Below are 27,207 nucleotides of genomic sequence, written 5' to 3'. Positions count from 1 at the left end.
GCTACATCCATCCAATCAACCAACCAACCAACCAGCCAGCCTCTAAGCCACTAAAGCAGAACCGAAACACCGCGGATGATGTGTTTTTACTCCCTGCCGTTCTCCATCCTCTCTCGGTTAAAATCGACGGAATCGACCGAAAGGACGCCGATAGATTGAAGACATTTATTTCCCCCCAACAGCAGAACCAGGAGCAAAGAGAATCAAGATGAAATTTCCGACTGAGAATCCAAGAAAACCAGGGAACGTGAACCCTCCACCAGGTTAGACTTCCAATTAGTCTTTTTTATTATTATTATTTTGGCTGCATGGTGTTTTAAGTAGAAATAAATGGGATTCAAACTTTATTTTCCCACAAATTCCCAAATTGGGGAAAGTTCGTGAGAAGTTCACCTCACTACAAGCTGTTTAAAATGACTGCAGAATATAGGGCTGGTTCTTTTGTTTAATAGTCTTTTACTGCCTTTATCTGGTTTCCACAACCTGCAGCCCACTCTGGTTGTTTTTTTACCATGCAGCCCCAGTTGGCTTTATCAATTAAAGATTCATGGTGACCAGAATATGACTTTCCAGAGAGAGAAATACAGCAGGAGAGGCTGCTGCTGCATGCTGAAGTTTACTATGGGAAAATACTGCAGCTGCTTCTTCACTTCACCGTGGCAGCTCAAAACAGGAGGGGAGACATGTGTTGATACTTGGGAAGGAATGAGTCAGAGAGGGAGGAAAGGAAGAGATTCAGTTAGAGATGAGTTAATTATTCTAAGTAGGAAAATGTGACAGAAGAAAAGCTCCAGTGTGATGCAGTTTGGAGACATGTACATAGGGTCTTGATTGAAACATTACCTCATCCACTGCTGGGCAGATCACACCAAATCCTGCATGTGTGTCACGTCCTTACACAGTATCAGCACATTTCTCCAGCTGTTACAGCCTGAACATGTGATTTATCTGCTCAGCACATAACCTTCTAGAGATATGACTGCTTCCTTTCATTTCTAAGTGATTGTCACACATCATCAATCTATGTGATTTGTGAGGCATGCTGTCCGTTCATCAGTGCACCTGCATGTGAGCAAGTGCATGGAAAAGCCATTCCTCAACACATTGCAGCTGATTGGCTGTATAAATCAAAGCAGTCGAATTCTATTGGTTTTCACATGTGTGCTCAGTGTCGGTGAGATGTGGCACAGTGGTCACGATTCCCCAAACCACTGTTACATAACATTATTTACTGAATAGATGATGAAATGTACAGATCTTCTTCTTTTGTTATCTATCACACTCAAAGGTAATCAACACTCCAACCACCATCAACAGCTTTCCTGTGTTTCTCGAACATATAGTTGGTGTGACATTTAGCAACAAGTTGTGTCTATACTGAGACAGAACACCTTTAAACAGGTGAAACCAGATGAAGCTGTCATTTTACCAGAGCTTTCATCTACATCTCACAGTCATCTTCACTTCTACCCTGGTAATCATTCATCCACCGCATCAGCAGCCTCATGTACAGTACTGATGCTGATTGTGATATGAAGTTGAAAGCTTTAGAGAAAGCTTGTAAGACGACCTTGAGGTAAGATTTTCTTGTTAAATTACTAACTCTAGGGTCAAGAATGGACTCTTGTTTTCAGTTTATTGATCCATTTGTCTATAAAATGCCAAAAAAAATTGTCTTCAGAAAATCAGGTTGCTTCTTTTGTCCACCCAGCAGTCCAAAACTTAAACGTTACATTTATTACCACATTAAAAAGCTGAAACTAGTCAATAATTTGTCTTTAAACATTAAAATGATTGTAAAATACTTGCATATTAATTTTCTGTTCATCAGTTTCTCAACCAAATTATTTCATCTCTAGATTCTTCTGGCTGAAACAATCTGTGTTTTATGCTTTTTTTTAAATTTTTAGATATTTCTCCAAAAATCAGCCTTCCTTTTTGGATATCTTTGAAGGCATGACAGCTTGTCTAGAATTTGAAATACATGTATATTGTTAAGAGCAAGAAGCACTCGTATGAATAGATTGTTCTTATAATACATGTATGAGTGATTCCATCAATATTCTAGTGTTTACAGTTTCCTCTGACATAGAAATTAAATTAAATGGTCCAGATCTGTTGTACGTGTCAAGATCAGACCAGCTCTACCTTTCTTCACAGGAGACAAACACTGATTTGACTTACAATGACTTATAATATCTTAATCTGAATGAATTTGGAGTTTAAATATGATACCAAAATTAACAAAAATTATATATAAGTAAAATAAACTTTTGAGGATTTTTTATGGCCATATTGTGTACCGTATTAACTTATGTAGAAGCTGACAATGTGACATCACCTACTATGCTGTACTATTCCATCCTCTAATATCTCTGTTACTGTTACATCTTTTGCTTTAGAAAGCTGTTTTTTTAGCATTTAACTTCATGTCACATCATTCCATCTTTATTTGTGTTATAGTGTAGCGCTGCTCTGATCACAGCCAGCACACAATGAACACATCACATGCACATATAGCTTTTCAGACCAGCACCAAGCCATGAGGATTTAAGTGAAGGCATGGCCGATATATTGTCTTCCATTGGGTACAGGTGTTTTAACTTATATCATATCAATCAATAAACAGGGTCCAAAAACACTGCATCCTACCTTTCCCATAACACAACTCATTGAACCCTCCGTCCTGGGTAAACCCCACACATTTGAAATGCCACGTCCAGTTTGTAAAGCAGGCTTTCAGTTATAAATGTGTAGTCTAGAAGCTGATATGGCTCTGATTACATCACCACTACTCATCATTATAACCATTAGAAATCTGTTTTTACATGCTGAGTAAAACTCGCCATAAGGAGAATGATTATATAAGATAAAGAGTAAAGGAAAATGGTTAGAGAAAGATGCTTTTAGAAATCTCATATCAGAGAGACTTTACTAATAGTAGTCTGCCTATCTGCCCTGAAGGTACATCAGTCCTCCTTTGTATCCCTTCAAACCGGCACATATGCATCATGTGGAGAAATGGCTTCTGGAGATAAAATGGAATGAGTGTAATGGTCATTTTTCTTTCTTTTATGGTCTCTGAGTTTGTGTTTACCCCAGTATATCATGGCGTTTAGAAAGAATCCAGCCTGTCTTTGATTCTGATTTCTTTACAGTCACCATATGGACTATAATTTATTTGACCTGAGGAGTTTCTTACTTTCTGTCTTCTCTTCCTCCTCCAGCTCTTTTTTTCATAGAGATATTAACAGACATTTTGAAAGCAAAACAAATTGTCCTTGCCAGTTCTTATATTAAAAGTCATTCATGCTGTTTACCTGTTGCATATCAGAGTGCTCACCAGCAGGAGACATCACTTAATCGGGAAAGTCAAGTCAAGTCAGTTTTATTTATATTGCGCCAAATCACAACAGAGGTTATGTCGGGGCACTTTTCACCCAGAGCAGATGTAGACTGTACTCTTTAATTTACAGTGACCCAACAGTTCCCCATGAGAAGGAACTTGGCAACAATGACAAGGACAAACCGAATCAGGCTGTAGGTGGGCGACCATCTGGCTTGATAGGCTGGGTTGAAAGAGAAAGGAGAGAGGAAAAGAAAAAAACAACAATAAGAACAATAAATACGATAATAATTATAGAAATATGACTGATATCAATCATAATGGGCATGGGCATTAAGCAGGACCTTGGCAACACAGGGTTAATATAGAAATTGTTCTCCGGATCAATATCGTTTTCCATGTCATGTCCTTTATGATCAGTGTATTCAAAGGTTTTTAGTCCAATTGCTTCAGAATCTGACATCAGTTCTTGATGTTGGTCAGTATCTCCATTTGTAGATGCATAGCATTTGTTATAGCTTGTCATGTGTTGTGTCTGTCATGTTTTGCTGGGGTTTTTTACCTTTCCTGGAGTCATGGGTTGTCATCACTGAAACTTCCACACACTGCAGTGGTGTGGACTCTGTAGATGCACAGTGCCTCTCAGACTAGAACTGGTAGAGCGTGATAGTTTGATGCTACTTTTAGGGACCCTAACAACCACAAGTAAGCCTGTACTCTGAGAACACAGTGTTCTAGTGGGGTAGTAGGGTACTAAGAGCTCTTTAATATATGATGGTCCTGACCATTAAGGGTTTTTTTAGGTGAGGACAAGGATTTTAAATTCTATTCTGGATTTTACAGAAAGCCAATGCAACAAAGCTAAAATGGATGAAATGTGATCTCTTTCCCTATTTTTTGTCAGTACACCTGCTGCTGTTGGACCAGCTGCTGCTGTCGAGAGTCTTTTGAGACTTGCTAGGCAGCCTGATAATAATGAATTGTAATAATCCAACCTATGAATAATAAACGCATAGACTAGTTAATGTGCAGTATTTTGCAATGTTACGTAGGTGAAAATAGGCAATCCTTGAAATTTGTTTTATGTAGGAATTAAATTAACAAAGAGATTAATTATATTGGTGCTGAAGGCCAGAGTAATTCCATCCAGAGTAACTATATCATTAGATAATGTGTTCCTTAGGTGATTAGGGCCAAGCAGAACATTGCAGGTCATCCAGGTCTTTATGTGTTTAGAGCTGAGGTGTCAGAACACAGAGACTGGCGGACACAAATGCAGGCAGGCAGAATCAGTTCTCAAGTATGTTTATTCAGTCCAAGAGTCAGAAACCAGGAAGTCCAAAATCACAGGGCAGAAGTACAAAATCTCTAGGCAAAAACTCAGAATCCAAAAGGCAAAAAACCGGTCAATAACACTAGGAATCTAAACTAGGGATAACGCTGGAACTCTTACAGGAAACTGACAAGATAATCTGGCACTGACACACAGGGGAGCACTGGTTATATACACACAGGAGGGAAGGGATAACGAGACACAGGTGAAACACATAAGGGTGGGGACAGGTAATCACACGGGGAGCAGGAAGTGAGCAAAGAGACTAGGGTGTCAAAATAAAACAGGAAACAGACACATGACAGACCCTGACATTAGGTGGTTTGGATTGGATTGGTTTCATTTGGCTTCACTGGATATGATCTGCATTAAATGGAAATGTATAAAGTGTTACTTATGTTATTACCTAAAGGAAGCAAGTATAAGCTGAACAGTATTGGTCCAACAAAAGAATCTTGAGGAACTCCATGTGCATGCATGGAGGATTCATCATTAACATGTACAAACTGGAATCAACCTGATAAAACTGAAACCAGCTTAATGCAGTTCATTTAATGCAAATAAAATATTCCAGTGTCTGTGATATGATGTGATGGCCAATGCAATTAGGAGGTCATTTGTAACTTTCACCAGTGCTGTCTCTGTTGCAAGTTGGCAAAATGCTGAAATCAAGAGTAGGCTTTTTAAGAAGGGGTTTAATCACAGCTACTTCACAAGGACTGTGTTATGTAACCTATTACTAAAGACAGATTGATCACATCTAGCAAAGAAATGCTAACTAAGGGTAAAACTTCCTTAATTACCCTAGTTGGGATGGGGTCTTGATGGTTTCGTTAACTGGCAAAAACAGTCTAAATATTAGGTCCTGGTTGATACTGGATTTCTCTGGCCAATGCCAATACTGATATTAGGGAGTAAAATATATCTATGTATTGTCTGATAATCTGGAACTGCTTCTATTTAGCTGGTGTCTTGAGGAATGTAATTATTAGTATGACTAGGGGAGTGGATTTATTTAGGCTGTCATAGTCTTCATGACACTGCCAGGTTTCAGTAAGACAAAATAAATAAATATGTTATTGTGACATTAGATTGTTTATTACAGCTTAGATGACAGAGAGTCCACATTTAATTCTCCTTTTTTGTTGTACGATTGCAGTGGTGGTGTTTCTTTTCTTCAGATAAATAACACACAACCGTTATTTACTTGTCTTTTGTTTCAGTGGCAGTCCAGACCAACCTGGTCCCCCCCAAGAAAGTTCAGCCAGGCATGCTTCAGTCCAGCCTGGTGCAGGCCAGCGTGGCCACCATGCAGAACCCCATGGGCTGCTCTGTGCCGCGCCTCTCTGTCTCCACCCGCCCCGCCAGTATGGTGGCCAGCATGGAGGCAGTGGCCGACGGCTCAGCCCCCTTCACCATGATGAAACTGAAGACTGTGCTGGCAGTGTTTGTGGTGGTTGTGGCTTATCTGGTGGCGGGAGGTCTGGTGTTCCAGGCGTTGGAGCAGCCCTTTGAAAACAACCAGAAGATCACCATCACGGCGGAGAAGGCAGCCTTCCTGCAGAAACACCCGTGCGTGTCCCCGTATGAGCTAGAGGCTCTCATCAAGGTAAGACTAGCCGCTGGTCGATACTCCAGCTTTACTTCAGCCCTGGCTGTGGTCCCCAGTGGGGCCTCAGGTCTACTGAAACCTGAGCTTCATATCGATCTGATGCCATTCAAGCTCTACACATACTCCAGACTCTGCCAGCCACCCTGAAACTGAATACAACCACACTAAACTGTCTAGTCCGTACACGACTGTAGATGTCTGAAGGGCTAACATACATCCTTGAAACTGTAAAGTTGAACTTCAGATTCACATAACTTTTGTTGTTATTCACATAAATTGAAGCTATATGGATCTGATAACAGTATTTCACTGAGATAACTTCATGTGAGTGGAAGGCTTAAACTACAACAGTGCTGAGACTAGGACTGACATGATTAGTTTAGATATTTGTCAATTGAAAGAAAACTAATCAGTAACAATATGAATAATGGAATTATTTGCCATTTATCAAGCAAACAACACATATTAGCTGGAAATATATACATTTCCAGCTCCTCAAATGTGAGGATTTACTGCTTTTCTCTGTTTTATATAATTAGACATTGAATCTCTTCGGGTTTTTGTTTTGACATTTCCAACGAATTATTAAGTTAGATAAGTGAATAATAATGATAATGTTGTGTAGCTGTAACCCAAGGTAGTTCAAACCTGCCAGATGCAACAGCTGTTTTGTAATTCACACTTAGTCTTATTTTACCATACAGTGTTTACAAAGTGGAGATGTACACTTTGATTATCTAAAACTAGTTGCACCATGAAAAGGTTTTTACTTTACTAAGTTGAATGTTGCAAACAGATGAAATAAATCACTAGTTTGACACTAGCTAGTAAGAAACAGATATTTGTCCATAGAGGCAGAGGAGGTTGGTCCAGAGGAAGATCAAAATATAAAAAAGAGTCACTCTCAGTATCATTTATAAAATATTTTTTCTCTCTTTGGAAAAAGTGCTTCAACAACAACACCTGCAGGGCAGGTAAGAAGGGAGAGGGCAGTGTGTGTAAATCGATGAGAGGAGAGCAGAAGAGGACAGGCTCATGCTGTCCTCCTTAAGGCTTGATTTCACCAGGCGTGGAAGTGCAGTGTTTGGGCTCCGACACAGCCTTTGGAGCTGATCGCTGCCACTCTACTCAATGATTGTGACCATACCATCCATGTTTCAGAAACATCTCACATCTCTTTCTGTTCCACTGTGCTCTGAGTCAATATTCAAATCTGGCTTTAAAGTCACATTAAGCTCCACAGAGCAGATCAAGCTGGGCATGAAGCCAGACACAGAAACAGCACAGAGCATTTGGTCAAATTTCAAAATAAAACAACCTGTGCAGACTCCCAATCGTATTTCAGTAACAAACACAAATAAAACAGACAAATAAAGAGACTATTGAACTGCATAGCACAAAAATGAAGGAAAATTACCAAATTAACTAAATTTGAGCAAGTTAACAAAATCAGGCAGTTGTGCTGCTACTGCAGTTATTACAGTAGCCTAAAGACACTTCTTTGGATTTGATTGGGCTGCTGTAATCACTGTATTAACAGTACAGCTTAATTTAAAAGGCAGATGGCTTGCTCAGGGCTACGTCAGGCTTGTGAAATGCTTCCAGTTGGGCTGTAGGATGGAGGGTTATGGTGGAATCTCTAATATCAATTTAATGTGCTTTTTTCATGCTATCTGTTATTGGCCAAAACACATAAAATGATGCAAAAGAAGACATCCAATTTAGAATTGAGTTGTTGTTCAGTCACCTGTTGATCTTGTGTGATTTGCGAATGAGTGAGCATGAGGTCTGGCTGTTTGCTTGTGAGAATGTCTTCATTGTTAAGCTGTATATTGAGTGAGAAATTTAAAGTAAGCAGAATTAAGACTTGGTAAAAGCAACTAGAAAAAGGTTATTTTTGTAAGTTGTGCGCAGGGCCGGCCCAAGCCTCCATGGGGCCTTAAGCAAAATTTGATTTTGGGGCCCTCTATTACTGCCAATAATAATGATTATTGATCATTCACACACCTACTATAAACGTATTCTACTTATTCTACTCCGTCATTACGAATACACTTGTAAAACTAAATGTGAAAACTTTTTGTTGTAGTTAGATTGTAATCAACAGTGATTAATGCAATGGAAGCAGACACCACATTTGCAAACTTACAGAAAAATCTTTCAATTAATATTTGGCAAAGTCAGCAACTCCCCTTACTGGCCACACAGAGAATCAATACATAAAACCTCAAAGAGCAGCCCGGCATGTTTTACCCATCTATGGTTTTTAATCTGGAATGGTAGCAAATTCAGCTACAAGAGCAGCCTGGGGTTGATTAACACTTAATATTCAAAGTGATATAGTAGTAAGTGGGATACTGAATGTCATCTAGGTCAATTCAAAGTAACAAAATAAACTAATCATTTACTGTAAACACAATCTGCTTTATTGTTATTATTTTAAATAAACTGCAACACCATATATACAAAAACAGACAGTATTAAATAAAATAAAAATACAACAACAAATACTTAAATAATGATGAAAATCAACAGGCACCTAAAACAAGGTAACACAAGTGGTTGATAAATAAAATATTAAGTTGAATTAGGTCTGAAAACTATGTAAAAAGGTGCAAAATATTTGCACGCCACCGCGTTTGTAACTAACGTTAGTTATTAAACATTTGCTATCAAACATTGTTATCAGAAACGTTGTTTTGATGCCAAAAAGCGACCCAGAATAATATATATACACTGAGAATTAACTTTTCATAGTATTACACAAACACACAAACGTTAGCTTGAATAGTAAGCTAAGCAATCTAACCTACCCACAAGAGAGAAGTAGTAAGACATAGCTAGCAAATTTGCTATTATAGGCTAATGTATTTGAAACAAAATGTCAACAATAATTAGGGACTTTCCTAATTTCAGGGAACTTTTCAAAATCTCCTTGACACCAAATGTTACATTACCGAGACATACCTTTATCTTGTCGTTTTTTCTCCTCTTCATCTTTCTTCCTTTTTCTCTTTTCTGCCCCTGAGGGGTAAGTCCTTTTTTGCGACATCCTTCATCTGCTCCTAGTTCCTAGATGCTGAGTGCGCACCGCACGGTTGGGTGCACTGCACACGTTACTAGCAGAGGTCAAATTTCAAGCAGTGAGGCAGTAGGAAACTACACTCGCTTGATATCATGTTAACATACTCTGTTAACATGATGTTGTTATTGTTTTTTTTTTTTTGGGGGGGGGGGGGGGTTGTACAAGAACATACATTTGATAATGTATGAATCATCATCACGCACACATGGAAAAAAATAATTAATTGCTTTTTTATTTTTTAAGTTAGTTGCTCTTGGGGGGCCCCTAGTGGTTACGGGACCCTAAGCAGCTGCTTAGTTCGCTTATGCCTTGGGCCGGCCCTGGTTGTGCGTATAGATAAGAGTGTCTAAGTCATGTATTTGATACCTGCATTAACTCTTTTAGATGTGAACTTAAACTTTTAGATCTGTGAATGTTTTAGTGTTTAATCTTTCTAATATTCAGCACTGAGCTCAGATCAGATTATAACCTTTATAGTGCTGTTACTGCTACTGTGTAGAGTTTACACTGTAGCAGCATTTTACAAAGTCTACTCTTCAATATTTTTACATCTGAGTGGAGAAGAAGTCAAAAGTTATTGAAAAGTCCTTGAGTAGAGTGTGAAGTGTTGTGTGGGCGTTGCCACTGTGTTTCCCTGTGGGTGTCTGTCACTGCAGCCTATGTGTTGTAGCGTTCTGTCTGATTGATAAGAACCTGGGTGCTTGTTGTGTGTCGGCTCTGTCCTTTAGTATACGTGCCAGGATGACATCCATCAGGTCCTGGTTGTTGCCACCAGGTGCCCCCCCCTGCGGTGATGTTAAATGACAGACATTATCACTCGTTGTCAGTGCAAACGTGTGTTGAATTAAAGCCTCACCCAGGGGCTCACCGTCTCATAATCTATCCAGGATTGTCACTGTAGAAAAAAAGCTATTCAGTTTTATGTCCAATGAGTCATAGCTTTGTAATCATCAGCTAAAAAAAGAAAAAATAACAATATTTATGTAATGTCCCACTGATCTAACTTCCTGTCCTCCAGGGTACTGTGATCCTTCTTTTTGCATCTTTTTATGGATTCACACAGTAAACGTCTTCCAGATCTAACATGGCTTGCTTCTATCTATTACAGTAATGGCTTTCTGCCATTCAGAGATATAGGTTATGTAAATTTTTATGATGGCTCTAGTCTAGGCTTCTATTCAGACATGGCAGGACCATTATAGATACATATAACTGCAATCACAACAAAGCAAAGTGTTCTCTGTTCCCTCCCTGCAACACTGATGGATTTTAAAGCTTATTTCGTAGCTAAAACCTTAATTAATACCCATTGTGAGCATAAGGGATGAAGACTTGAGGATCTCCTAATGAATGTCCTCATTTGTTTCATAATTGATAAGACTGAATATAGATTTCTGTTGCCTCTTTTATCTACTGTGACAAGACTATTTAAAGTTCCAAGAAAAAGGTTGTGACTCACTAAATTCCCTTTTTTTCCTGCTGGATTTTCATATTGTAAGAAGTTGAACATTTAGAGAGGTAGGCTGAATGTCTGTTGAATATTTTGAGTTTATCTCATATTGCCACACATGTTGAGGAGCACTGAAAACAGACCATAGCATGTGTTTCAAGTAGTGCAGTGGAAGTGTTCGGCCTTGTGAGTCACAGGCTTTTTGCTTCATTGCCATCATCATGTTCAAACCTTAATTACAAGCAAAGTAGGAAATTAGTTACAAGGCAGTCAACCTCCAAGTTGTAATTCCGAGAGGGAGATATCAGGAATTTGAATATCAAAACTAATTGAATCATTTCAGCTAAAGAGAGCTTTTCACGCTTTCTTCATATTGTCTGCAAAATTACAAGTTTTCTTATTCAGCTGAGATGAAGTGAAGTGAACTTTAGTCAAATATGAGTCTATTAGCCTGAAATCTAGGGCTTCCCATAATCTGAATTTTACAGAGGTCAGTGATGTTTTTAGTATGTTCATTGGAATAGAAGGCATTTGAGATGGGAATTGTGTCTCTGGGTGTTAAAAATAAGTGAAATATTGTGATAAAACCTCTAATATGAGGAGGAATCAGTGGTATCCACATACATTTTCATGTTCCTGTCGGTTACCATTACCATTTTGGTCCTAAGAAAATGACCAAAAAGTGCTACCATGCCTTGCTTTATTCATAGCTTAAAGCCCATTAATGGTAGAGAGCTGAAATATTAACACAAAATTAATAAAAACATAATGAAAAAATTATGTTTGATACCACACGGGTGCAAACGTGTGTTTATATCATCAATGTCACTCTCATTTAGGAATTTTACACTTTTTTTTACAAATCTATGGCCTTACAGAAAATCAATATGCATGCAGTACAAACCTTAATAGTTCAGTCATACTGAGAACATGTTTGTCTTCCTTACCACAAAGTTTGGTGAGGCTAGGAAGAATACAATTCAAGATATTAATGCCCAGACATTTTATCCTAGGTAAGGAATTTTTTGAGTATAAAAATTCCAAAATATTTTACATGCCTTAAGTTTGGAGTTGGATCCAATTTGGACAGGTAGCCAATCACTCACAGGACTAACATGTATAGAGAGAGACAGCCATTCATAAGTCATCAACCTTACCTGCCTGTTTTTGGTCTGTGAGAAGAAGCCAGAGAGAACTAGCACAGAAGGGGCTTAGGTGGCTAGTGGGTTTGAACCGAGAACCATCTTACTGTGAGGCCACAGCACTAACCACCACACCACTGCACCACCTCAGTCAGGTAACTTTTAGCACTGAATTATAGAGTCTGTGTTACATCATTTTCTAAATTCTCAATTCTGGGGAAAAGCCTCATTTAATATTCCCATTTAATGCAACTGCATACTTCCATTCCACTGTAGAAATGGCTGTGGCTCAGCCAGTTTTTTGGAAGAGCAGCAGACTGACCTGTCTATTTCAGAGTGGTTTAACTCTCTGTCTACTGAGCTTGGCTGAGGTAAGCATCTGTCTTGATCAGGCGGGGAGTTCCGGTCCTCTGAAATGAGGCCAACGCGGAAGTAACTTAGAGCTGCATTCTATCAAAAGGCCACCAGGGGGCGACCGTTTTGTGTTCAAAAGGACTTCTGTCTCTATACAAGTCAATGGAGAATTCACCAACTTCTCACTTGATTTCTAACCTCAGCAAACGTTTTCAAAATGTGTTTATGGTCTCAATCGCTAGTTTAAAGCCTTCTTCAATGCAGTATGATGTTCATTTGTGAAATTTTGGCCTCCCTGATTTTATATTTGATGATAAAGCAGGGTATGCATTGGGGCGTGGCTACGTCGTGATTGACAGGTTGATTGACCAATGCCTCGAGATCCAGCCCTCGCAACCTCCCCGCTCCGCCGTTGGCTCCACCCATACTTTCGCCCATGACTCCGCCTCATGCCCATATAAGTAGAATCCATGTACTTTTTTCCTGGCGTGCACCTGAAATTTTCAAGGTGGCGCTGCCTAGATTCGAAACTATTGGCTTCTGAGCAGCAGTCCACAAACCAATGGGTGATGTCACGGATGTTACGTCCATTTCTTTTATACAGTCTATGGTCTTGATATAGCTGGAGATATGTTGACGGTCATAGTGGTCTCCTATTAAAATGGATAGCAAGTGATCTGTGTACAGCCATGTGACTTTAGTTAGAGTTAATCAGCATAGTGTCTTGTTTATAGTTGAATAACCAACAGAGACATATAAGTGTGAAGAGTAACCCTATTTTGGAGGTAGGTGAGTTAATGATTTGGTGACCAGAAGTAAACAGCAGAACTGAAAGACATTCCACATTGTTTTCACTTGTACTGTAACACTGTTCCCCTCGATTGAACTTTAATAAATGTTCATCTTGGTCTCCTGCCACATTCTTCACTTTGGGTTGACCAGCTCCATCTCGAATGAATGAGCTTTAGACAACCTCCTGATGAGCAGGGTGGCACTATGCATGGCAGCCTTTGCCATGCATAGAGTATGAATGTGTGTGACTCTGGCATTTGGAGTAACCATTCCTGAATTAAGAATGAATAGAACAGAGGAAAGAAATGTAGGATTAGATATCAGTATTCACAGCAGAGATCCTGGCAATATTCGGGACACTTTGGTTGGGTAGAGAGCAATAAACAAGAAATATGCAGTGAATCAGCAGCAGCTTTAACTACTTATAATAAGAGGAATCAAATCCAAGTCTAGGCCTGATATATTGTCAGACATTTATCAAACATTATGCAGAATTTACAAGGCAGATTGTTAAATCCTTATATCTTTGACTCAATTGATTTTCTATTCTGAAATGAAAATGTATGTTAATATATGTGATGACTTTTAAAAATGGAAATAAAGCCAGTATAGATAGATAGATAGATAGATAGATAGATAGATAGATAGACAGTCAGACCTGATATTGTATCAATAGTTTAAAGTTTTCTTAAGACAAAGCCAACATTTTTAATTAAACAAAGGATGAACATAAGGCATAAAGGAGGCAACCATGACTGAGTGTGCCCAGGGCCCCCCAAATCACTAAATCCACCCTTGCTTATTGATGTATCACCTCTTCAGCAGTGTCCAGATTTAGCTACTGGAAAACAGTCTGAGAACAGTGGACACAAAAGCAGAACACAAGGTACTAATCCTCTCATATATAATTTTAGGAAATGACTTAGAAACATTTGGACAAACTACCACAGAGCACACATTGATGATTAATGCCAAAACACATGAATCAAGGCTTGGCATGAAAAATCCCATCCAATAAAACAGATCTTAATTTGACTTGTACCGCAGCACTCTGACTTTTGCTAACACCAGGGCTTTTCACGGCACAATGCTCGCTGCCACTCGTAAAGCATCGTAGTAACACCGGTTGTTTGGCTTGGATGGTTATTGACCTCAGCAGCAGTGAAACTCTGTATGATAATGGACAGGATAATGGAAAGCACAGCCGCTGCAGCTGAGCCTGAAAAAGCTGCTATGGATCAGTGCCAGTGCTATTTCACTGCCTAACACATCCAACTGTAGCTACACAAGAGATACAAATAAACCCAGAGCTGCATAGTAAATCCCTCCTCTCACATACGCCACAATGGGATATCAGTGATGTAACTGCTTGAAACGATGGGGTTTTATCAATACTACCTCTTTTATCTCTTATCTTTTATTCTTTATCAGTTTGATTCTTTATTGATTGTTTTATTGGCAGTTTTTTTGTTTCTAAAACAGCTTTAAAAAAAAAAAAAAAAAGTACTCTTGGAGCACCCAGGTAGTCAAGTGGTGACAGCGTATGCCATATACCCTCAATGTCCCTAGTTTGAAGTGGGGAAGGGACCTTTGTTGCATGCCCCTTCCTCTCTCCCATTGTTCCCTGTTGGCCTCTCTGCCACCAACTGTCCAATAAAGGCAATAAAGCCCAAAAAATGATTAAAAACGTGTAAAGTGAATTCAGACATTTTCTTCTAAACACCTCTTAACGCAGTTGTGACTGTTCCGTCTATGGGACGGGACGGATGTTAGGAGGTAGCCACACGTTCTTCTGAATGTTTTAAACACCAACCCTTAAACATGCCCTACATTGTTGGAAAGCTTAGATTCTCCTGATTCATTCAAGACCACTCACGACTTATATGGTTGCTCACAGCCGTAATAGTATTAGCGATTAGCTCGGCTAGCCACTCAGTTAAGTGAGAAAAGCTATAATGCCTACATACCTTCAAAGTCTTCCCTTTATCCACAACGATCATCTTATGACACAGGACTTTCTGTACAGCTCGCCAAATATCCATTCTTGTGAAATATGAAATCCGTTTCCTTCTAACCTAAATACTTTCCTCAATATGTCCATGTATTTAGTCCAACACGTAACGTAATAACACAAATAACAAACCATATACGGTCCGTTTACGTCATTTCCTGACCTGCACGTCCATCTCAGAGTACACGTGACTAGATGTTTACAACCGTGAGCCTCTTCTGCTTCTGACGACACCACACACAAGCCAATCGGTGCTTAGGATTAGGCAGTACATGTCTCCAAAGCCAATGAGGACATATGACTGACGACAATGATGACATGGCTTTGATTGACAGCTGTTCCAGCCTATGGACATATTCGGTGAAATGAAGTTGATAACCTGTTAGCCAATAGTCTGAGGTTTCCAACGGTGTATGACACTAAGCTATGAAGTTTGGCTGTCCATAAACAAACTCCAAGCGTAACTGGCGTGCGCCCGGTGCGTAAAAGAGTTGAACCATATATCATTACGCACTCTGCATTTTGGTACACGGTTGGTTCTTCTTCGACTTGACATATGACTTATAGCAAAATAAACAGATAGATATGGGCGAGTAAACAACCCCATCATTGTAACCTCTGCCACTCTTGTTCAGTAAGTCACAGAATCACACAGACACTTTTACAAGAATCCTGAGAGTGTTTCCTTTCCAATGATACCAGACACATCTCTGAGTCTCAAACTATGTGGGATCTGTGCTGCTCACAACTTGAGCATGCCGTTTAGGCTAACAACATAAAAAATAGGGGCGTGTATTAAGTGGTTAAATAGGTATGTGAATGTATTCCTAAAAAAGGTGTAAAAGCATTTCAACCATTTAGATTTGTATTGTGGAGCTAGGCTTCACAAACTGTGTTTCAAGATTTCTGTGTTCAGGATTTAGTGGGCGGGTCTAAACAATTACAGTGATTAGCATAAACCCGCCCCTGCTGCTGTAGAGAAATACATTCAGCGCACACTACTACTACTACAGTCTACAGTTAGCCTGTTAGCTGAGTTAGCCGCCGGGCTAGCAGCCGAGTTAGCCGCCGAGCTAGCAGCTAAGTTAGCAGCAGAAAGCTCTCAGACGTAGCGTCCATGTTTCGGGTAGAGGTGGTGACTTTGATTGACAGCTGACACTTGGTAGGGGGCGGGGTTTCAGCGGACTCGGCGGGCACTCCCATAGCGTTTGGTAGCAGAGAAAGAGGCTGAGTTTTACACAACTTGGAAGCCTAATTTCATATATTTGGCAATTTTTTTAATCATGTAAATTTGGCAGGGTGGTTAACAACACACTTTTCTGTGGTATGTCAAACTCAGAACACATATTTATTGTTACTTTACACAGACTTTAAATAAAACTGTATTCTTAATAAAAAAAATGGATTCAAAAATTAGAATTGACTAAATGTTTCTAGATATGTACACACACACACACACAAACACACACACACACACACACACACACACACACACACACACACACACACACATATACAGTACTGTGAAAAAGTCTTAGGCCACCACTACCACATAAACAGAAATGACAGGAAATATGTACACAAAATGTAACATTAATTATTAAATGTCATTATTAATTAAGGTTTCAAGGTTTCATTCCATTTAGGTTTAAGAGAGCCAGGTTCCTGCTATCGCTCAAGTGTAAGGGGAGGTCACACTAAATACCTGCCACTTTAGCCAATAGAAGCTGTTTTTTAATACAGCATACACATCTCCTGTATTTTCTGGTTATATTCTAATAAAGACTCTGAGAAATAATTCTATATGATCATTATATCTAATATTAGTTTAAGAATTTTGCACAGTACTATAAAATCTGTCTCATAGTACTCCTTGTGTATCTTTCCAATCTTTCAAATATAATTTGGAGATCTACTGACCACGAAGGCTACAGCTAATGAATCCACCCTTATTTTACCTGCTAAAGAGCTAATCATGCTTATTACCATCATTAAACATGCAACTCTTTGCAACCATGTTGAATTGTAAGACAGATATCGAATACTGCCTTGTTTGTCTTTTTGCGGTCATCCAATTGACTAAATGGCACTGTCCCAAAAAACTAGGATCTGAGAAATGTCTTCCTCAGATCAGTTGATTAAATGAGTGGAGCCTGGTGTGCTCCTGATTGGTTGGAATAAAAACCTGCAGCCACATGAATGTTTGATTTATGGTGCAAGCCATCTAATATCATTTAACTGACTCAGTTTTCTCCTTTCTTTTCATTCCCCTATCATTTCATACACGTGTACAGGATGCTGCATCTGTACACATACAGTAGTTAGAAGCATGTTTGAAGGGGCTTCCTTAAAGCAAACACTCAGCTGGTCATTAATCTTGTTTAAGGTAAAGTAGGGAAATCGGCTAAAAGAAGAGCGAGCGATAAGGTATCAGATCAATTCCTGCTCTGGAAAAGATGTGCAGTAGAAGAGAGACAGGCTGTGTAGCTGCTAAGGCTCACTGACTTCATATGATCATGCTGGGAGCTGTGATGCTGCTACATCACATTCTCATGCAGTGCTTGAGAAGATGGTAAAATAAGCAGCTGCACACTTACTTTAAAGGCTTTCACAGAAGAAAAGTAGACATCTCCAATGTCCGTTAGAGGCTGCGCAGTGCTGCAGTACAGAGGTTGCACATTTACAAAGAGTAATTCCAGTTGCTGTCTATCCTTGGGTTTGCTCACAGTACAGCTGATATACACAGTTGTAATAGCACACATTTTAGCGAACAAGGTTAAAGTCTTCAGGTCTTAAAAGCTTCTGGCTATTAATGATTTATTCATTCTTTGGTCCAGCAGTGGTTACAGCAGCAGAGACAGTCTCTAAAAGCATGAGCACTCGGATCAGTAGATAAAAGCCCTTTGTGTTGTTAAAAGTGGATTTACTGATTCTGATCCATAACAGATCCTAAGCTTGTCACTGTCGTAGTATGTTTTTGGGGGTTCTGGTTTAAGAAAGTAATGAAATTGAGATTAAAGAATACATATTTTGATGTAGCCTGCCTCCCTTGGGTGCAAAGGGTTAAATCCCTGCAGTATCTAAGGCAGCAGTACAGATATTTTGATAAATCAGCGTCTGATTTGAGTGAGTCTCCGTGCAATCACGAACAGCTGTCTACTGTGTTTACCTTGTATAAATCACACACACTTCTACACACATCAGATTCTGTATCCTGACTGCTTATGTGGGAAATGACTAATAACTGGGTCTCATTGATCCCGTTGCATCTCTTTCCCAACTTCATTTCTAATCAAAACTGGCATTTCATTTTTTATTCATGAGATGCATTCAGTGCACACACGGTTGTGTCTTATTTTACAGTATGTTGGGACCATTTACAACATGATACATCAAAATTATGACTGCAATAACATCCGATTGATGTGATCAAACAGATTTACTAAAGTTCTTTGTCATTATTTATTCACTGTTATAAACCAGGCGGGGAGTTCCGGTCCTCTGAAATGAGGCCAATGCCGAAGTAACTTAGAACTGCATTCTATCAAAAGGCCACCACGGGGCGACCGTTTTGGTGTCAAAAGAACTTTCGTCTCTATACAGGTCAATAGAGAATTCACCAACTTCTCACTTGATTTATAACCTCAGTAAACGTTTTCAAAATGTATTTATGGTCTCTGTGTTTATGGTTTTTCCCGGCATGCAGCTGAAATTTTCAAGATGGCGCTGCCCAGATCCGAAACTATTGGCTTCCGAGCAGCAGTCCACAAACCAATGGGTGACGTCACGGATGTTACGTCCATTTCTTTTATACAGTCTATGTTATAAACCCACCACATCCTGGTATTGGTCATTGGGCAGCTCCTTTTAAGAGGCTGATTAAACGGACATATTAATCACACAGTTACAATTATGACATTTTTCATTGATGTACATCTCACATCAAACAGTCATAATAATCATACTTGACATATCACATCTGGATTCAGATTTCAATCAGCAGCACCCTCCTTTGGTTAAGCAACAGGATAGACTGATGTGTAAAATAATTCTTCATCCTGGTGCATTTAAATTCATTCATTCTCCATACCACTTGTTCTACAGAGGGTTGAGAGAGGACTGGAGCCTATCCCAGCTGTACAGGTTCCCAGTCCATCACAGGTCTAACATATAGTAGACAGAAAAAAATTCACTCTCACATTCACACCTACGAGCAATTTATTGTCACTAATTAATCTAAGCTTCATGTTTTTGGTCTGTTGGAGGGAAGCTATCGCCTGTTTGAGGCCCTCAAATTGGTATTCCCTGTTTAAAACATGAGAAGAGTCAGAAGAGACACTGTTAGCGAGTCTGAGCAGCTCTTATTGTGAGCTACTTAAAAAAGGAGTGTGCCACAGGTTGGACAATAGTCTTCAAACTAATTTGGATTTGAATGTTTAGTTATACATTTCAAAGATAAACTGCTGATCTAGGCCATAATCTGACTCCAAAACAGCTGAGAAGCTAATGTGCTGCTGTATCTTCTAAGAAATAAATTCTCTATTATGAGTCCATGATAGGGTGGATTCTATCACCCAAGTATTTGTATGAAGAAACTATTTGTTTAATTAATGATTGGCCACTATGCATGGAAGTTCTTGAGTTCATAAAAGGTTCATGTGGTTGGAAAAGGGCTAATGGACTTAAAAAGGGGTCACACTCCCTATGTTGATTATTGCTGCTTGGTTATAATCTACAGTTTCCTTTGAGACCATAAAAGTTCCAAGTAATCAGGTTGATGGTTATATTTATATCTCTTGAGACCTGCTTATCAGCCTTTATTACAAAGATTTACAATAGATGCTGATGTGATGCAACCTCCAGCCGAATCCCTCTGACTCACTGTTGTGGTGACTTTTAGCTGCTTTCACGCTGTAGGCAATAACAACAGAGAGACACAAGTGGATTGCTGTGTGTGTTCCTGCATAACACAATGTGAGCTGTTGTTACACAAGGTTTCTAAAACGAATGCTTTTCTATTCCAGGATATCTATCCTGAACGATATTCACTCCAGGCACTTGTAGGCACTGGCACTGGGGTATAAATATGGAAAATGTTGTAGACCATTGGAGTAGAAAATGTACAAGGGAGGAGGTGTGTGGAGATGGTGCTACCATTAATTCTTACCAAAACATAGATTTCATGGATTTAGAATGGTGTTTACAGGAGATGAGATTCTTGCATGACTTAGAGCAGGGGGGTCAAACTCATTTTCATTCAAGGGCCACATACAGCCCAATTAGATCTCATGTGGGCTGAACCATTAAAAAGATGGAGGGAAGGAAGGAAGGAAATAAGAAGGGAAGGAAGGAAAGACAGACAAAAGGAAGGGGGAAGAAAGGTAGGAATGACAGACAGAAGGAAGGATGGACGGAAGAAAGGGAGGAAGGACAGATGGAAGGAAGGGAGGAAGGACAGATGGAAGAAAGGGAGGAAGGACAGATGGAAGGAAGAATGAAAGGAAGAAAGAAGGAAGGACGGATGGAAGAAAGGGAGGAAGGACAGATGGAAGGAAGAAAGAAAGGAAGAATGGAAGGAAGGACAGATGGAAGGAAGAAAGGAAGAAGAAAGGTAGGAAGGACAGACAGAAGCAACGATGGACAGACAGACAGTCTCAGTGACATCACGGTCAAGACTGCCTCATAACAATTACACGACGATTGAAACTGTTGCATCACCTCCAGAGTCCGGTGGGTCCTATCAAGGTTCTACTCTGCAATGGCTGAGAGGGCCGAATGAGAGGAGGTTCCCGTCTCCTAAATTTCACCTTAACCCTACAGAACCTAAGCCATTTCTCCTCATTTACTGGCCTTCTTGTGTTAAAATGCTTATGAAAACTGAATGCTGTGAGCCACAATGAAGTGATATGACTTGTTTTTTTTCAGGACAAGTTGGGTTAACATAATATACATGCTGCAGTGATGTCATATGAATGTATGAGAAGGTGTATCACAATAAACACAAAGAAAAAACAGATTCGAAACAGGACTCATCAGTGACAGTGACTCCAGTCTTCCAGGAACCTTCACTTCAGAGACAGATGGTGAATCAGACCTGGACTGTGAGTTTAGCAAAGCATTATTATATGTGCAGGTATAGTAAAAACTGATGTAAACTACTTGGTTAGTGTCATATCTCGCCCTATTTTAAGATGAATTTTTTACCCATTATTTAGTTCAGCATTTCCTGTTTTACTTTGGCGTCTCATTTCAGATCCACTTTCTGCTCTTGTCTTTTCCGTTGCTGTCACTGTCATTATCCCCTAATGAGTGTCACTTTCTTAGTGTGCTCTCTGCCCCCTGTGTCACTTCATCTTAGCCTTTTGTTACAAGCGTTCTAGCCTTTGTATTCTCAGTGATAGCCTCCTTGTCTGATTTTTGATTCAACCTTTGCCTTGCCCTTTATGTTCTGTTTGCTTCCCCTGACTGTCTGTGTACCGAACCTGCCTACTCAGATTTTCAAGACTGACTTTTCGAAGCACTGAACGATCTGTGAGTCATGTGTTTGGGTCTATTCCTGGTGTGTCAGAAAACCTGTCAGTAGCAGATCTGCTAGCATTGCCCTTTCTTTTGGTGCATGGAGTACAAGGCAACAATGTAGATAGCAGACATCAATGAAGTAGTGTTAATATTCCAACAATAAGATGAATGTAAAACTTAATGGAACCATGCATATAAGGTATATAAGATAAGATTTGGATTTATTGATCCTCCTGGCAAGAAACTCAAATTGAAACAACAATATAGTTAAAAAAATGTAGCAGCATCAATAGAATCAGCAATAAGTCAGACAAAATAGGATACAATAAATTATAGTATAAATACTATATAGAGTACACTGGATCTTTGTGTTAATAATCTGCAATACATAAATGTGGAATGTGCAGAAGTTCCTGAGATTATATACATGTGAATGTTCCTGAGATATACATACAGAATATAACCTCATACAGATGAAAATAAAGAGAGACATGTGTAGTAAATCATAGTATAGTATACACTCATGCATACTGTTGTTCATGTGCAGCATCAGTCTTTTTTAACAGTGAGTGAGTGGTGTGTGATTTGAGGCTTAATCCGAGTTGTAGTCAGTGGGAGGTACTGGGAGCTGTGGTGTTATGCATAATGAGTACTTTTACTTTGGAAACTTTTTCTGTCATTAAGGGAAGAAACCAGGCCATAATGACACCTAAGCACCTAGGATGTTGCTGTTAAATATTTAAGATCTCAGTATTTCGTCCACCTCTGAAGTTCATTGTAGTAAGCTTCATCCAGACAACATGATTTCCTCAACTCAACTTTAAATATACCTAACACACAACACAGTTGATATTTACAGCACGGTTTCCTTCTCGAGGTATAAAGTGTTGAGTGTCTCATTAATGTAGCAGTTAATCTACAGCAGTGATCTCCAATCCTGCTTCTGGAGAGCTACTACCCTACAGGTATCTCCCCACTCTAATGAACTCGTTATCAAGCAGCTGAAGCTTGTCAAAAGGCTTAATAAGGAATTAATTATTAGAATTAGGTGTGTTAGAGTGGGGAGCTATTCTAAAACATGCAGGGCATAGCTCTCTAGGACCAGGGTTGCAGACCACTGATCTACACCTTCATTAACACCACACACAGCTGCACTTGTAACTTCATACACAGTGAGTTTTGGTTGTGAGGGATGAGTGAGAGTTCAGGGGATTAGTTTAGGAAAGAGTCCACCTGTACTGTAAGAAACCAAAAATATGGAGTCTGCATACTATGATATAACTAATAATATGAATCCCAGGCTGGAGACTGAAGCTGCTCAGACTGCATTGCAGTGGGCAGGAAGGAAGCTCTTTGTAATCCACCATCCACCATGAACATCTTGCTACAACTTCTGTATGGACTTTCTGATAGAGTGGAATTGTGGCTAGTGAACACATCCAGGCAGGAATTACATTTCCTCTGAAACATATTTGACAAAACCATCTACAATCAAAACTTTTAGAAAAAAAAGTGTTAAAATATCTGCTTTCTTAATGGAAAAAATAACTTTAAAAGGTACAATGACCACAATATGTAGAACCTGCTAATTTTGATGAATACATTTATGTATATAAACACTGACTTTTGTGCATTACAATTTTTTTGTTCAGTAATGTTATTGTCCGACCGATACTGGAGTTTTTGAGCAGTAAAAACATTTGATATTGATATGTCACATGATGAGTTTAAACATAAAGAATATATACATAAACATAAATTGTTTGCATTGATCCCTTAAATGTACACTTGTGACAAAGATATGTAATGAAGGCATGACATTTTACAGGTTGAGAATAAAACTAATTGTATAAAATTACATTAGTGCTATGACACAGCAAACTACACTGGTACAGTAATTTAATAATGATAAATAACTAAAACTAACTAAATAGCAAAACAAAAACCTTATGTGGATATGTATTTCAATTGAATTAAGAAAAAGGGAAGCTGTATAACTTTAAAAAACATCAACACATATTGGACAACATATACGCCGATACCTGTGACTGTGATAGGCCAATATTTGCTGACTGATATATTGGTCGGGCTCTATAGTGGACATATGTCATAAAGGATTAGGGGTTAGGGTTAGGGTTCTTAACCCAAAAGGAATCATGATTGTTTGTTTTAATGAGTTTAGTATCATATAATCTAAATATTTTCAAAATATATTTTTTTTTGGCAGGAAATGTCACACTATATACACATACAGTACACAAACATGTAAATATGTAATATCTGCAGCTTCTATGCAGATGTTACTAGCAGCATCCCACACTGAAGGAGCCTGAGCTATGGACTTGCTACCTTTTTACCCAGAGAACTGCAGAATCGTGCTCAGATGGAACATGAAAGTGATTTAGCGGTGGGGGGGGGGTGGGGGGGTGGGGGTGGGGTAGCTGATAAGCACAGCTCTGAAAAGTGCCAGCTGCTCCATCATCTCAGCCCAGAGGTTTAGCCATAAGACAGGTAGGCCGCTGCCACATTCAAAGTTCCACCACCAGATGAGCATCACCTAAGGCCTCTCTGTCTGTTCCTGGAGGAAGCAGGTGACAGCTTCATCTGGTGATATTTCCACTCCTTCCTTTCCTTTGATCTATTTGGAAGAAGAGAGGACACGCCAAACTCTGTGCCTCCAAATCACTCTCTTGATCTGCACAGCTCATGGGGAAACGGTAACATATGTTTTGGTGCAGTTTGTCCCATTTGAGGGTTTTCAAGGGGTGCTAATGGAATAACTGCCATGTATGTACTGCAGTGCAAAGAGCACAAGGGCTGGGTGAAGGTGAATATTGATCAGAGGATGGTAGCGATTGTTAAATACTCTCTTAACCAGTCACATCATTTGTCTCGTAGTACTGAACGGCTCAACAAATGAAGACGGAAATCATGTTGTCATACTGTAATCAGTCACATCATATCATAACTGAAGTGACACTGCAGCATTTTTGCCATAATGCATTAGAAGCAATAAACACCACTTATGCTAAAAATGCACTCCACTCCACTTTGCACTAAAATAACACAGAGACGAGCTGAGCCAGTTTCAAGATCAGGAAAATACCAAACTGTGGTGTGGTAGTCGTTGTGCTCATAATGATAACATGCTAATATGTAGAAGGAATAATATTTAGTATCAAGAACCTCATAGTTTATATTCTTAGCATATGGTGACATCTTAACTAATTAATAAATTGGCATTGACACAAAGTATAGCAGAGGTTGATGGGGTTTTGCAGGTATGTGGTCAGAAACATATAAACAAATGGTATTGGACATACAAAAGATTCAACCTGATGATGGCGCTAGATGAAACATCAGGGGATCATCAAAGTTTTTACAAGTCATCCTGTTGGGAATATGAATGTTTATGTGCAATTTCATGACAATCCATCCAATAACACATTACTTGCACAGCTAAGAATAAAAAAAAAGGTTGAGTGAGTTTGACTTGAGGGAAAGCCAACAAACAGCTGGGTCATCAAGCCCAGACAGATTGCTACAGATACAGAGCAGTGAGTAATGATAGTTCCTGCTGTTTGTGCATAACAGACATTACCTTACAAACCATGTTAAGGGTTAGTTTAAAAGTTTAAAAGCATTAAAATGCACTTTTCACTGTATTGGTCCATACCAAATGTCAGTGATGTACAGTTGTTTGGTAATGGTGGTTACACAGATGTTCATTCATGTCAAAACTACATGAATACGTATGACTGTCCAACACAGAAGGAACTAATGTCATCAGCTGATATAATATTTCATTCAGAAAGACTTGTTTTGTTTCCTGAGGAAGTTCATGTCTCTTGAAGCTTGAGGAGAAGTTCACTGAAAGATAGAAGCAAGACTGGCTGAATGTTGCTGTTGTGAAGCAGAAGAGAAGACTTTTACTCTGCCATGCACCATGGCCATATAAACAGGATGAATGGGGCTATCAAACTAGACTTTACATTTTACACCCCTCATTAAATCCCTGAATCGAATCCCTAATTGTTGCTCGTGTCACCTTCATATGTTCCTACACTTTATTTCTGTGTCCATAGCACAGTCCACAATTCCTTTGTACAGTTAATATTTCATTTCAAGTTTTATATCACATTTCAAAACTTTACTATTTCATTCTATAAATAGATTTCAAAATGTATATTTCATTTTGATATTATTCTACCTCTCTCTTGTCTATTTTTCTCATACAGTAGTTTGAAGTGTTGGACCACTGACCAAACTGCTGTATTTAATGAATTAGGATTTTTTATGATGCAACACATTAGTATCATATATATATATAGACCATCATAGTGTGGTTAACACCTGCATTTTACAATCTCTGCACTCTCAGTTTGTAACAGAGGTTGCTATAGTAACTTTCATTGTTACTTTCTATGCAGTCAAGAGGAAGTTTGTTTGACATGTCATAATTTACTGTTCCAGCAGTGAAATGTACCAAAAACAGATCATTTCTAAAGCCTGATTTATGCTTGTTGAGCTTTCGAAGTTCTGCTTCGAGGGAACGCGTTGCTTTTCACCACCATGCCACTAGGGGGTGTGACTGTGTGTGTGTGTGTGTAGCATCCGTGTCCTTGTTTATCTTCCGGTCACAGTAGACAATGGCAACCGAGGTAGAGCGGGTGTGTTTGGAGTTGGAGCTCATCGATATTATTATTATTTTATTGCAAATGTTGAGGCGCAGTCCACAGAAAAGAAGTTTGTGGAGGTGGTCTGTAGAAAAAAATGGAAAAAGCAACTGCTAGAGGAACTGACATTTTGAGCGGACCAATCAGCCCTTGCGGTCCGAGTTGCCGTGACGCATAGTTAGGATTTTTTGGAGGTGCACGTCAGGCTACGGTGTAGGGGTCTGCGTCGACACAGAGGGCTTACACATAGCTATGCCATCGACGTAACGCAGAAGTATAAATCAAGCTTAACTATCTGCTATTTTAAGATATTTACTCTGAAAAAGTTTCACATTACTGACTGAAGTATGTGACAAACTTTAACTTTCCATTGGAGTTGTACTCTCTGTGGATGAGAGCGGATCAGTCCTTGTGTCTTTGCCCTTCAGCCGTCCACACAGCTATCTGTCACACCCCGAGTGTGTGGCTTATTACACTCAGACTCCATCTGCCAGGATAGGCTCTTGCAGGGCAGACTGGCGCTGAGTGTGATGCCTGCCTGGTCTCCATGCCCTTACCCTGCACCTCAGCCAAACTCATCTGCTGTAAGGAGGCACACACTGCAGAGGATCGGCCACAGTGTTATGTAACAGAAAACACAGGGTGATAGATTACAGAAGTCTGAGGTATTTAGTCTTTGAGAAGTGAGAGTGTGTTACAGACCTGGCAAAGTGATGATGACACAGCTGTTTAGCTAATCTGCAGTGTATTCAGATTTCCTAATCACATATGCAACTAGAGGAGTGCAGATCTCTGCCAGGTCTAGATGGGGGGCGGGGGGGGAGTTATTCTACTGCCAGATTGACAACTTGTTTCTAACCTCTTTCATCTTTTTCTTTTTCTTCTGC

The 27,207-nt window shown here is 39.4% G+C and overlaps 1 protein-coding gene across 1 annotated transcript in view; it reads left to right on the top strand.

Moving 5' to 3' along the window:
• The first annotated feature begins 208 nt into the window (after positions 1-208).
• kcnk10a (potassium channel, subfamily K, member 10a) overlaps positions 209-27,207 on the top strand; it is a 39,018-nt gene continuing 12,019 nt past the window's right edge. Inside the window, exons 1-2 of the mRNA XM_053336748.1 lie at positions 209-263; positions 5,903-6,288. Coding sequence (XP_053192723.1) covers positions 209-263; positions 5,903-6,288 — 441 coding nt within the window. The remainder of the gene's footprint in view (positions 264-5,902; positions 6,289-27,207) is intronic.

This window comes from Scomber japonicus, chromosome 17 (assembly GCF_027409825.1).
Source record: "Scomber japonicus isolate fScoJap1 chromosome 17, fScoJap1.pri, whole genome shotgun sequence".
NCBI classification, from domain to species: Eukaryota; Metazoa; Chordata; class Actinopteri; order Scombriformes; family Scombridae; genus Scomber; species Scomber japonicus.
This window is presented reverse-complemented; position numbering and strand designations above follow the sequence as displayed.